This window comes from Phaethon lepturus, unplaced genomic scaffold, assembly GCF_000687285.1.
Source record: "Phaethon lepturus isolate BGI_N335 unplaced genomic scaffold, ASM68728v1 scaffold10747, whole genome shotgun sequence".
Taxonomy (NCBI): domain Eukaryota; kingdom Metazoa; phylum Chordata; class Aves; order Phaethontiformes; family Phaethontidae; genus Phaethon; species Phaethon lepturus.
This window is the reverse complement of record NW_010549786.1, coordinates 17,309-31,190: the sequence shown is the minus strand read 5'-3', so window position 1 is coordinate 31,190 and position 13,882 is coordinate 17,309. Positions and strand designations below refer to the sequence as shown.

Below are 13,882 nucleotides of genomic sequence, written 5' to 3'. Positions count from 1 at the left end.
TCTAGGACCAGATCCTGCTGGATGATGGGCATCCCTCGCTCCCACTGAATGCAGCAAGGAGACAGTGTGCTCAGCCCTCGGCAGCATCATTCATCCGGAGGAAGGGTGTAGGGAGATATTTGGTACCTTGCAGCCAATTGGAGCAGAGGTGACACTGAAAGGGGGGTGCTTTCAGCTCCTCTCTCCACCCATCCTCCATAACACCCCCCTCCCTGTCACCACTGCCGCCGCCATCCTCCTCACACACAAAAGCAGTGCAATTAGCTGACTTAAGAGAGCCGAGGCTTAGCCAGCTGCAAGCGGAAAATAATAATAAAATACCTTGGAGGGGAGGGAGGCAGCAGAGGAAGCAGCAGCCATGGAAGAATACAAATAACTGCCCTCAATACCCACCCTGCCCCCAGCAAAATCCAAATCACAAAGCAACGACTGCTGTAAGAAAGGCCGACCTAGATGCATCCCCACACTCCTCCGCTGAGAAAGCCGCACGCATCTGCATCCGGATCCAGGCGCTGGACCTCCTGAGCAGCCCGTCTCCGTCAGGAGGAATGCCTGGCTGGGATACAGGCAGGATCTTCTTTGTTCCTCGTTAGCCACAAGCATCGGTGAGTACAGCATCATCTGGGCTTCCATACTGCTGGGCAATATTTGATATTGAGAAACCTCAGACTCCAGCCTGGGATTTGCTTCAGCATCCTTCATTGCTCTTCCTCCCTCCATGATACCTTCAGGGTTAGCAGAAAGCAGATGACAGTGGTGGGGAGGGGGGAGGGAAGGTGGGGTCTCTCTCAGCCCCAAGGTATCTCCTTCACCTGCATTTAGGGAAATCAAAAATAGAGACATGTGTGGCCGTGTCATGGGCATCGCATGCAGCCAGGTCCCCCGGTGAGGACAGAATACATAACATGTGTGCTGGGAGGAAAGGCTGAGAGACACCGGGCAGGGAGAGCACCCTGCAACGTTCACAGCCAGCTCTTCGCTCTGATTCCTATCTCTGCCAGCGCCTGTAATAAAGACGGATGCTGGATTTACTCAGGCCTCTACGTAGCTTCATTCCTTTAAAGCAGATACACACAGACAGATTTATCTCCCTCCAGATCATCATTAGCGATACCCTCTGTAAATACAAGACTCCAAAGGAAGCAGAGAAAGCACTGGCTCTCTAGAAGAGCCTTACAGCAATGGGTCAAACTCTGCTAGATGCCGATTTCCCCAACACCAGGGGACAGAGTAGCCCCATCCACTTGGGAAATCACCCTAGGTCCCTAAAAAAAACCCCCATGTTACTATCCAGCCAGTGCCTGGTGAGCTCAGGAAGAACATTCAAAACCATCCTGCAGTGGATGGGTTAATGCATGGGCCCAACACACAAGCTGATTTCACTTGAACAAGTTCTATAAGGCCTGACCTTGTCCCCTCCGGGCTCAGGTGCTACTAAGCTCAGCTGCAGCAGCATCCAGCTGAGAGCAGCGTATCCGCTCTCTGACCAGAGCTGGTCCTGCAAGGACTGGTCCTGAGCCCTCAGCCAGACTTTGTTAGGAGCTGCAGGTGCAGTCCCTGGGAAATAGGTACAAAGGTATCATTTTTGCTGACTGGCAGCATAGGAACCTTCTAGTGAAGGCAAACAATATATATGGTCCTAAGGGCCCCTCACGCTGTTGGGGTGTTCATATGAGCAAAAACAAGGCTTGCTGGATTTGAACTTCTGTTCATACCAGTGCAGGACAAAGCCCAGACTGGGAGCAGCACACCCATCTTGCCTCCATTTGAGGTGCTCCAGTTTTTTGGCATCTGCTTTGGTTTACCTGGGAGCAAGGCAGAGATGTGAATTCTTCGGGGGAGTGGAAGGACATTCAGCATCCCTGTGAAGGCCTCCTCATGCTCCTCCATTTCTCCCTGGGTGTGGGGACAAGCATGGGAATGGAGCCTAGGCCAGGCAGCAGTAGTCAGGAATTTCTCTTCAAAACCAAAGCCATTAACTTCTGCCCAGGCCAGCAAAATAGAAACTGGTGCTACTGCCAAACCAGGCTGAAACAAGCTTGGGAGGAGCTCACTCTTCTCTTCCCTTTCAGCCACACTTCATTTCCCTCAACAGAGGTGCTTGTTTATGTTGAGATTAGAATCAGAAGAGAAATAGCAAGAGAAAAACAGGTGGACATCAGCCCAGACAGTGTTGATCCTCAGGGAGAAGAGCTAAAGTCACAAGAGAGCAGAGCTATACCTTTTGCTTTGATCCAGGGACAACCTCACCTCCTCTTTCTTGTCCAAAGCGTGTCAAGTAGCCACAAAACCCCATGTCCTTGCCTTGTTGCTTTTGCAAAACAAGCAGCTATCACACTGCTGCTCTGTGGAGAGAAGTATAGTATCAGCATACCCGCTCTGATTAAACGCTCCCCAGTCATGATGCGCAATGCCAACCTCTCTGTCTTCCACCTTTCAGCCTGAGCCCTTCCTCGAGGGAACCGCTGTATAGCCAGCCACTCTCTGAGCACGATGGGAACCACAGAAGCCACTTTGCGGATGGAAAACGTGGATGTGAAGGAAGAGTGGCAAGACGAGGACTTCCCCAGGTTTGTCCCCTGCAAAAAAAAGCCAGGGAGAATTTTATTTCTTCCTACAAGAAACCAGCAGGGCATGAAGCATGCAGGTCCCTCCCTCCAGCCCCAGAGGCAACAGGAATCTTAATTCCAACAGGGCAATTTTGGCCAGAGAACAGAGCTTTTGTAGCAAGGCTGCTCTGAATGCTGCAAAATTTTTGGGAGGCTTCTGGCAACCCTCTGTGAGCATGCCAAGGAGAGGGTAAGGAGCTGGGTGCAGAGGACAGGGAGATTAGTATGGATGGATGCATATAGGGATGGATGGACGGACTCCTTCCCAGTCTCTGGATCAAGCAATGTCTCCCTGAACAGAGCAATGCTGCTTTGCCAGGAATTTGCCACAGGAAGCAGAATCATTGGGATGCAATGACCGCTGGCACTGACGTGCAAAATCTGAATGGTTGCAAACCTTGTAAGAAATGATGTGTGGGTGACAAGAAGGTGCCAAAGTGGCAGCTTTCACCTTCATGCTTTACTAACTGCACAGACTGCCAAAAAAAACCCCAACACGTAAACTTAGTGTGCGCTGAACTCCCTGCAGCCACCCAAAGGGTGCACCCACCCTCACCCCCGCTAGCAGCACTGCCCCGCACATCCAGCACTAACGCCCATGGCCCAGCAGCATCTCGTGTGGCCAACACCAAGCCTTGCTGCAGCTGGGGTCCAGGCTGCTGAGAGGCTTTTCAGGGCTGTCTCGCTCTATCCCAGCTGCAGCTGAATTCCCCCGAGCAGCCCACAGAGCCCCTGTATTCGCAGACAGTGGCACAGTATGCCATGCGGGTGGGCATGCACAGCCCCTGCCATGCTAGAAAGGGTCTCCTGTTTGCCTCGGCACTGGCAGATGAGCTTAGCTCTGTTTACCCCGGGTCCAGCTGCATCACTAATCTAAGCACCTCTGTCCAGCAGCCCAGCACCCGGCTCACAGGGCATGGCTTGTCCTTCCGCTGGCCCCAGAGGTGGGCTCAGCCAAACCCCTGGGTTTCTAGGATGGATTTTTCTTTCCTCTGAGAGCAGAGCTGGGTAGAGCTTTGGGCTGATGGACCTCTGCCAGCCTAAGGCTCCTCCAGAGCGCTCTGCTGACAGGCTTTTAATTGAGTAGAAGGGAAAGCGAGGTACAGAAAAGAAAACATTGACCCAAGGCTCCCTAGAAAATCTGGGGACAAAACTGGACTAACATCTGGACACACATGCACTAACCCACACTGTCATGTTGGAGCAGGAGCTGTCAGGCTTTTTTTTCACACTTGCCATACAAGCAGCAAACTTACCCCAGTCCCAGCCAAGCCTTCAAGTAGCATTTCTTCTGCAGCACCCACAGCACCAAACAAGGACAACATCGTGTCTGCCTAGCAAACGAAGCACAGGGACAGGCAAAGAGATGTGACCATGGCTGGGTGGCAAGCCAGTGGCAGGGGCCTGGCGGGGGGGAAAAGCCAGTGGCAGGGACAAGGCCAGAGCCTACAAACAAGCTCCTCAGCCTGCTGATAGACCGCTGCAGAGGTATTAAATCAGGAATAAAAAAATAAAAGCCCTAACAGCCACAAGGCAAATGAGTGCTAGCTGTGTTTAAATGGCATTAAAAATAAATAAATAATAATTTTCAGGACACTTCCCCCAGAAGTGTTAAAATAATAGGGCAGAAGCTGCTGCATGTGGGACAGCAGCTCTCTAGCAGATGATTTGCTGCATAGCTATTTTTGCTTAGCTGTGATTAACCAATCTTGCCACAAAAAAAAAAAAGTATCCTAGACAAAGATCTGGGCTGGGGGAACGGAATTCAGCTGCTCATTAAGGACACAAGGCAACATCCCCACCCCTCCCCGAGAAGCTGGTCTGCAGAACAAGCTCCTGCCTTGTAGGTTGCAAAGGTGCAATGCCGAGGCACTGAGCAAGCGGAGAGGAAAGGGTCCCCACTCCTGCTGCTCCCTGAAGGTTTAGCCTCCTGCTGACAGTCTGTCTCAGCTGTTTGTGCAAGTGCTGCCCTGCGATGATGCTGTAGCGGTGCCCTGGGGCGGATGCAGGAGCATGCTCACTCCATCACGCATCCATCGGATCACGGGCGGTGAAGGCTCGGGGCTGGCTGAGGCCTGAGAAAAGGTGCTTATAGAGGGGAAGCTGGGCAGCACGCTATCAGCAGAAAGCAAAATGGTGGCACCCGACCCTTAGCAAACCTGCTTCATTCAGAAAATTTGGCATCTGGGGCTAGCTACATTTGGGAAGGAAGATTTGCACAGGAGACTGGGAGGTAGTGATTCGACCATCCTTTGGGAAGGTAAGAAAGCCCTTTTCTTCACCTCTGACTCTTCAATTGCTTTTCTTAGATGAATCCTAGCATCAGAGAGCAAAGTGCCTGACTGCAGCACGTACTCGGGTACAGCTGGGCCTTTCCCCCCCTCTTTTGATGCTGTATCACCCGGTTGTGCCAGGCGCCAGCTCTGTCAGATAAACAAGCAGCCAGACCCTGTTCAAGACAAAAGCAAATGGGAGGAGGAGAGGCTGAAGGGGGACAGAGGATCTTTCTGACTGCTCAGGAATATTGTGGCTGCCCACAGGGTCTGGGTGCTGCATGAGCCTTTGATCAGGTCTCCAGCTCTCATAAATATACAATAACCAGCTAAGAGAGGATTATCCTTTAATCTAAATATTTATAGGGTTTAATTTGGCTGGTGGCTCTGGTGTCATGGCAGCTCGAAGAGGAGCCTTTGTAGGGCAGAGTTAGGCTGTATCCTCCTGTGGACTTGCAGGCACCAGTCCCCATCATCTCCCTCCCTGCCATCGCTGGACCGTAAGGCCAGCAGCTGCTGGACCTCCTCCCTGCACACAGTCCCATCCCCATTCTTACAGCACTGCCTTAAAACTGCTGGGGTTTCCCCCACATTTCACCCCAGGGCTGTCCCAGCACTCAGGATTTTACATCTGGAAGCACGAGCTCTTCCCCCTGTTGAGGGGGGAGCTTCCAGCAAGGGGCAGGTGAAAAGGATGGCTCAGAAGGTCCCTCTGAATGAGGCTTTCGACAACATGAACTGGCCATGGGGTTGGTGGGGTTTGGCCATGCTGTGCAAGAAGTTTCAAACCCAGCTAATGCCAGGGGACAGGCACAAGTCCCAGCTCAAATTAAGGGGAAAAGTGTCCAGAAAGCGTCTAGCTCAGGGCAGGCAGTGTACTGCTCATCCACCCGCTAGCTTTCCTCACCGCAGTATTGGGGCCAGATTCTGACTTCACTAACCCCAGTGAGGGTCGGGAACAACTCTGGCAACTTCCAAAGGGTGACAGCCATATAATGAGATTGGACATTAGTAGGAAAGCCAACTTCTACATCAATTGATGCTTCCAGTCTCCAGCTGGAGGCACAGCAATTTATACCAAGAGGATGCAGGAGCCAAGCAGGAGAAGCTGCAAACTTTGGCCTGGGCCGTGGAGCCCCAGAAAGGGAGCGGTGGGTCAGCCTTTGGGCTCTGAAATAGGGGTTTGAGTGCTGGTGCCTGGATCTTAGCTCAGAATGAACCTGCTTCCAAACCTCAGCAGGGTTTGGGTATCACTGTCAGCTTTTGTCAAACAGGGGCTGAGGTGAGGATGGAGTGACAATTCTGGGATCCCACTGAAGGTTTGATCCTTGCCTTGAACACCGACTGCCTTAGAGCAAGGCAGCTGCCTCCCGGGAGAGGTGGTTGTGGCAGGTACTATTGGATAAAGTTTTGCTGCGCTGCAGCTGGGGCCTGTGGCAGAAGGCAACTGCAGAAGATGTTCCCTGGCACCCCTGATGAGGAGCCCTAGAGCTTGCCACTGCCTCTCAAACTTCTGACGGAGGTAAAAATGGGGATAATATGGAGAGAGTGAGGATGTTACCCGGCTCTTCTGGGGACAGGATTTGTTCCCATGGCCCTGAGCAGGATTTTCCAGCCTCTTGCCTGAATGGCAGCATGAGAGATGTATTGGGGGCTAAATGCAGGGATAGTTTGGGAGTTACTAGGGCTTGCACAGTGCTCCAGTAAGAAAGCACAGCTGCTGGGCTGCTCATGGGCAAGTCACCGGAGGGCATACCTCAGGCTGAGCTCACGGGCAAAAGGGAAAGGGCAGAGCACACATGGGGATTGTACATTTTTCCCTGATGTTCCCAGTTCTCTCTACCGCCTGCCACGGAGTGGCTTTCTCCTCAACATCACCTGTTATCTCCTGTCTTTTTACTTCTGCATCTTGGCTTGCCTGCAGACCTCTTCCAGAAGAGACGGGGATGGAGTCGCTGGGCAGCCCTACAGAAGACGAGAATACATCCTGTAAGTACCAGCCTGCCTAATCAGGATCTCAAAGGAAAACAAGTCTATGGGAATGTCAGCTTGCAGTTAGGGTGAAAGCCAGTTCCCTTGGACTATCTGCAAAAACTCCCACGTGGGAGAGGAGACCAGCAGATATTTGAATTTGCTAATCTTTCACAAGAAGCTGGGGGAGGAAATAGGTATCTCAGAAGTGTGGGCACTTTTATCCAGCCATACCTGCAGGCGTCCAGTACCTCCCAGCTATGATCCACCACCCTTAGCTTCCAAAACCATAGCCTGAAATATGCCTAGTGAAAGTACCATGTCTTGCACTAAGGATGCAGGACAAGGACAACTTGTCAGTTATTTTCCTTTTAACTCCAGCTCCCCCAAATACTTTAAACTTTAATGGGGCGCATCGTAAGCGGAAGACACTTGTTGCACCTGAAATCAACATTTCCCTGGACCAGAGTGAAGGCTCCATTCTCTCCGATGACTTCCTGGACACACCAGATGACCTGGACATTAATGTGGATGATATTGAAACTCCTGATGAGACAGATTCTCTTGAATTCCTGGGGAATGGGAATGAACTGGAATGGGAAGGTAAATGGCCGGTTCTGGGTGAATGTCTGCAGGGGCTGGGGCTTTTTTTTGCTTTCTGTTAACCACCTTTGACACCACTCAGCATCAGCAGCTGAGGACTGACTTCCTCAACAGTGAAGCACAGCACACAAAACCAAGACCCATCTTTCACACAGTGTCTGCCCCACCAGGACCCCAGCTATAGCTCAGGAGTCTCCGTGCTGCTATCTCAGCGCCTCCATGTGGGTAGAAGTAGTTCAGGGACTTGCAAACACTGTTTTAGCCATAATTCAGGATAAGGCATAAGGCTGTGGGCACACATGCCCTGCCAGCTGCAGCTGGGCTACCACCCCAGGCTGGGAGGTGTCGCCTGCTCAGCTCTGCCAGTAGAGCTATTACATGAATGTTCCAACACCTTGAATAACATGGTCTTTGCTAACCTGGCTGATTTTGACTGAATCAGGCTAAGAAGGACTCATGCAAGCAGCTCTGCTAGCAGATCAGAAGACAACCAGCACAGGCAGTGCCCTCTTCAGCCAGTATAGATGGATCAGAAGGGAGATCCAGCAAAAAGTCCAGTGCCCAATCTGTGACTGCAGGTACTATACACAGCATGAGATGTTAAGCTTATTTCTATTACAATTTGGCAATGGAGTAAGGTTTTTAAGAACCACAAATTTACACAGATCAAAGCTGCAGATGAAACATGATCCTCAGCCCATGGTTGTTACTGTCTCTTATTGCACACCAAAGTTCTTGCAGAGCCTCTTCGTACATTATAGAATAGAATCATAGAATTATTAAGGTTGGAAAAGACCTCTAAGATCATCAAGTCCAACCGCCAATCCAACACCACCAAGCCCACTAAACCACATCCCGAGGTGCCACGTCTACATGTTTTTTTGAACACTTCCAGTGATGGTGACTCCACCCCCTCCCTGGGCAGCCTGTTCCAATGCCTGACCACTCTTTCAGTGAGGAAATTTTTCCTAATATCCAATCTAAACCTCCCCTGGCACAACTTAAGGCCATTTCCTTTCATCCTATTGCTAGTTACCTGGGAGAAGAGACCAACATCCACCTCACTAAAACCTCCTTTCAGGTAGTTGCAGAGTGCAATAAGGTCTCCCCTCAACCTCCTCTTCTCCAGACTAATTATATTAAACGTAGAAATGTTTTTTTCCTTTTCCAGATGACACTCCCGTAGCCACAGCCAAAAACATGCCTGGGGACAGCGCAGACCTGTTTGGGGACGGTGGTACAGAAGACGGGAGTGCTACTAATGGACGGCTCTGGAGAACTGTCATCATTGGAGAGCAGGAGCACCGCATCGACCTCCAGATGATCAAACCCTACATGAGAGTGGTGACACACGGAGGTGAGGGGGAGGGAGGCCTAATCCTGGCTTGCTGGATTTATTTCAGTCCACCTTTGTCAAGCTGGAGGGGATGCCATGACTGATTGCGTTGACTGTCTTTAGGGAAACATTGCTAGTTGTTTTGTACCACTATGTGGCAGATAAGCACAAAAGCACTCAGCTCATGCTAAAAAGCGTATAGCAATGTTTCAATAAACAAAAGTAGGGATAATGCTGGCTCTGAGCAAGACCGAATATACCCTGACCCTCAGCCCTGGCTGTGGGCAGAGTTGCCAGTGATGAAGGGACTGCAGGTGCTTAATCCCTCTGTAGCTTGGTGCCTGAGCTGTCTCTGGAGGCACAGCTAAAGGACAATACATCCTCAGTCCGTGACCATTTCTGAAATCTGAGCAAAGCCAAGCAACAGCACTGGGCAGAGCTCTCAGCTCTGTGGTTTGACACACAAATTCCTTCCCTGAACCCCACATGCATGTTATAGCCAAAACCAGGATCAGAGGCAAATCTGATTGTGAAAGAGGTCCCTAAGAGGGACAAACACTTACCTAGAGCTGAACAGAGGCTCAAAAACCGGTCCAGGCCCAAATCTGGCAACACATCTTCACTATTTTTCCTTCAACTCTTGTATCTCCCCCTGGAAGGAGTCACTGATGCTGCCTGACTCTTTCTTTCCCAGGATACTACGGAGAAGGTCTCAATGCCATCATTGTCTTTGCTGCCTGCTATCTCCCAGACAGTAACCTGGCTGATTATCACTACATCATGGAGAATCTCTTCCTGTAAGTGTCTGGTCAAGGTCTATGAGGGAAAGGAGGGCAAAGAAGGTAACTCGAGCTCTGGGGAAGCAGTTTCCATGTACTCATTGCATCAGGAACCACAGCTGGAAAAAAGCTTGAATCCAGGCCAAACATACCCAGTGTGCAGCTGCAGACTGGAGCAAGTGTCGCTGGGTAAGACACTGTCCACAGCACTTGCATCTGAGTCCAGTAAGTCAAAGCATTCAAACATTCAGTGTTAATTATGCCAGTGATGGACTCCTAACTAGGCTAGGGCATATGTATACAACACTGACCAGCTGGTAGATGCTACTGCTAGGCAGAAGAATGGCACAGGGATGTCCATCAGTGTATGCACTATGCCAACACGTACCAGTGATCCCTTAGAAATCCCCATATGCATCCTACGGAGGTGCCAGGGGAATCTGAAACCCTTTCCAAGGTCTACAAAGAAAGGGTCTGTAGGCCTTTTGGGGTGACACACAGACACTTGAAGAAAACCTCAATTGACCTTTTTTGAGTCTCATGTCCCCACTGCCTTTGATCACCACCCAACAGATACGTGATCAGTAGTCTGGAGCTGCTAGTGGCTGAGGACTATATGATCGTATACCTCAACGGAGCAACACCCCGGAGGAGGATGCCAGGCCTTGGCTGGCTGAAGAAATGCTATCAGATGATAGACAGAAGGTGAGAATCCTGTTAGCGTTGCCTCTTTATTCTTCATGGTCCTCTTCCCCTGCTTCCTCACAGCATTCCCAGCCACTTTCCTCATGCCCTGGATTCTGTAATATCTTCCTCTGTCACAGCTGTCTGACTTACTCCAGGCTCTCTTCATCACCTCTTCTCCTCTCATATGCACCTTCACAGAGATCACACTAATACAGCACCCAAGCAAAGCAGTGATCCTCCAGCCTGCCAAGTCTGAGCTTAAGTAGGGTTCCTAAGGCCATGGGCAGGGCTTTTGTCTGGAGACACCCAGCTGAGGCTGGTGAGCATCATAACACTTATTACTGCCCTGACACATTACAGGTGAGTTTGAGAAAAGGTACTTTGAATCTGACTTGCTGTCCCATGGCTTTTCCACAGGCTGCGTAAAAACCTCAAAGCATTGATAATTGTGCATCCTTCATGGTTCATCCGGACAGTGCTGGCTATATCCAGACCCTTCATCAGGTAAATATAGCATAGATATAATGTAAAATGTACTAAATATAGTACCCAAACTTGGCTGATTTTGGAGTGGAAGTTTAATCTCATGAATCCGATCTTAAGCTCACCTTTAACTACTGCTGGCCAAGATGGGGCTGTTCATCATTGTCCTACATTGTCCTACACCTCTCTGATACTTCGAAGGACAACTCTAGAGGTGGTTTTAGGAGATGCTATGGTGGTCTGGATCCAAACCAAAGTCTGTCCTAGTGGGGAGCACATAAAGATTTACTGGGAGGTGCAGGAATTGTGGTCCTTTTTCGCTCCTACAGATATTGAGAAGCAGGGGTCAAAGCAAAGTGAGGTACAGTAATGTGGCATCTCACCACAATTTTTAGCCACCAGCATATTGGCACTGGGAGGAGATGGGTATGCTCAGACTACAGAGGATACAGAGATGCAGAATTCTTTGTTTCTATCAGGAAAATTCTGACTTCCTATGGAGATAACATCCAAACCAGACCTCAAGCACACACTCTTTCTCTCTCTCTGCCAGCGTGAAGTTTATCAATAAGATCCAGTATGTCCACAGCCTGGAGGAACTGGAGCAACTTATCCCAATGGAGCACGTGCAGATTCCAGACTGCGTCTTACAGTGAGTATCAGAGGGACCCTGGGGCACACATAGCTATGAGGAGGTGCAGGACAAAAATCCCCTGTAGCAGGATATTGTGTTGAGTCAAAAACCATGTACTGGAAGCACAGAGCCTGGGGCAGACCTTGTCTTACTCATATACTGGTGCCAAGCAAGAGCCTGCACATTGTGCTAGTCTGCAGTTTCTGTCACCTTCAGAGCAAACATTGCATTTTACTAAAGGTGAACAGTCCTGACTGGGTAACATTTAAAGAATGTTTTCTGTTTGTTGCAGATATGAAGAAGAGAGGATCAAGGCCAGAAAAGAAAGGTAAAATTAATTTCAGGGGGGTGGGGGGTGGAGAGTGGCTTCATTTTATTGGGATGTTGTTGCTTTCTCTCATCATTATTTGTGTTATAACCAGTCAATTCTGTGTTCCTCCTACCGTGATATCCCACACAGCCTATATTTACTTTCTACTGATTTTCTCAAAATAAGCAAAATTGCAGTAGGGAGGAGAAGCTTGATTAAAAGGTTATTTATCCATAGAACTGTTCCTTTTAATCCCACAAGTGCACACATCCTGAACATGCACTGTATGTGCTAGCAGAGGTCATCAGAAATCACTCTGTGTATTAAAATGGCACATTTTCCCCCATGTAAACTGACCTTAAAGTGAGAACTAGCACTTATTTTAAAAGCCACTTCATTCTGCTAGAGTGGTATAAAGATGGCCATTAGTTTACAGTTTGTTTTGTTTCATTTTCTAGACCCATCCCATCACCGGTGATTTAGGTTAGAAGTGCTGGCTGTAAACAGTGATAACAGTCAGCTCTGCTAAAAGCAAAAGGCGATCACGGACAGAGGAAAGACGAGCTGGGTCAGCACAAGAGCGATGTGCTATAATGACACCTCCTCGTGCTGGTGAATTGAATGGGAGATGATAGTTTGGGAAGATTCGGTTCATTAGCTGCTGAAAAGCAAGTTGTCCAGCCTGAATTAGTCAGCTACCACCTCCCTGTAGGGCCAACAGAGGCATCCTGAGAGCCCTGGGATTACCAAGGCTGCACATCACAGGGACAAGAAGCTAACAGGCATTTCTGATCAGACCTGTAACCTCTGTCTGAGGTCCAGCTATCTATCTCCCTAGAAAGGCTTTAGATACTCTGCCCTTTTGCACTTCTCGCCTCCAGATGATAGATTTCAAATGTGATTTGTGTTTACAGGGCAGAAGAGAAACAAGACATGGCTGAGAAAGAAAGGTAACTACTCTTTTTTATTTATCCTGCACTTACAAAAGAGCTTAAACATTCTTTCGTGACGAGAATGGCCCTATTGCTCAGTAGCACCCCTGGGCAGCCAGGCTCTGCACTCTCAGGAGGTGTTTGGACCCCACAGGACATTTCTAAAGTGTCTGGGAACCGATAAAGCCTCTCTTCTCCCTACAGTGCCCTGTGCCATCACTTTTGTGATGTTACTGACCTTCACCTATGCGAATGGATTCCTGACACAGCTTTTTACCTCTGTAAAGCTAGTGAACCCATTTGGTCATGGACCAGAGCCAGAGGCACCAGGGAACGTTCTCCTGACATTCAGTTGTAGCATTTGCACGATGGTGCAATGCAGAATGCCAAATACTGCTGTCAGGCACATCCTGGGTGTGCGTAAAGGCAAGATACGAGGCTGTAACATTAGATGGGAAGGAAAATTCTAGGGAGGTTTGCAAGACAGTGTCAAAATCCTATGCCAGAATAATTTGGCCTGGTTTTGACTCTGCTTCAGCATGATCTAGCCTCTCTTTTTTTATTCTTTCTAACTAGCTCCTGAGGGGGAACAGTGCAATATATAGCAATATATAGCAAAAAAACAATAGCAATAATCTGCTATTATCTTCCTAGAGAAAAAGGAGCTTTGATCACAATTGCCATTGGATGAGTCTGAATTGTTCTGAGAAACAAATGGGACCTCAGGGCCAAAAGACAGGGTAGATAGTTTGTGGTGGAGATTCACTTACTGTTGTGCTGGTTCTCTTCCAAGCAGGCCTGTGCCCCCAGCAGAGGATCAAGAAACCAGGTTTGATTTGTACCTCACTCTTTGGTTTGTCTCTCTCTATGTGATAGATTTCATAGTGTTTGTAATCCACTAACAGGAAAGGCAAGACGGGGTTAGATCCGGGACCTCTTTAGCCACTCACCTAGCACAAGAGAGGCATCAGCCACTTTGCAGCAGTGGGGTAGGAAACTGGGAAGCTGTTGACAGCTTCACCCCACCACAGCATGGCTGCAGTTGCAACCACAAGCACTGCAGCTTGTCCCAAAGCACGGGCCGCTCACAACTGCAGCTGCTATGGAGTCACTGGAGAAAAACTGTCCCTCAATAAATTGGCATTTGCCGCATGGTAAAGGTGTGCACATGGGAAGTTACTGCTGAACTGCCTTTATCCTACAGTAACTTTTTCACAGTCCTGTGCACTCGGGAAAAGACCTTAGAAGAAGAAGCAGCAAGCCCG

General features: G+C 49.3%; 1 protein-coding gene across 1 annotated transcript; it reads left to right on the top strand.

Moving 5' to 3' along the window:
* The first annotated feature begins 2,493 nt into the window (after positions 1–2,493).
* Positions 2,494–13,519, top strand: ATCAY (ataxia, cerebellar, Cayman type). Its single transcript, XM_010290363.1, has 11 exons — positions 2,494–2,570; positions 6,807–6,871; positions 7,235–7,456; positions 8,628–8,813; positions 9,487–9,589; positions 10,145–10,276; positions 10,676–10,762; positions 11,295–11,393; positions 11,668–11,703; positions 12,600–12,635; positions 13,411–13,519. The coding sequence occupies exons 1-11, from the start codon at positions 2,494–2,496 to the stop codon at positions 13,517–13,519; spliced, it is 1,152 nt and encodes a 383-aa protein (XP_010288665.1).
* Positions 13,520–13,882: the final 363 nt, after the last annotated feature.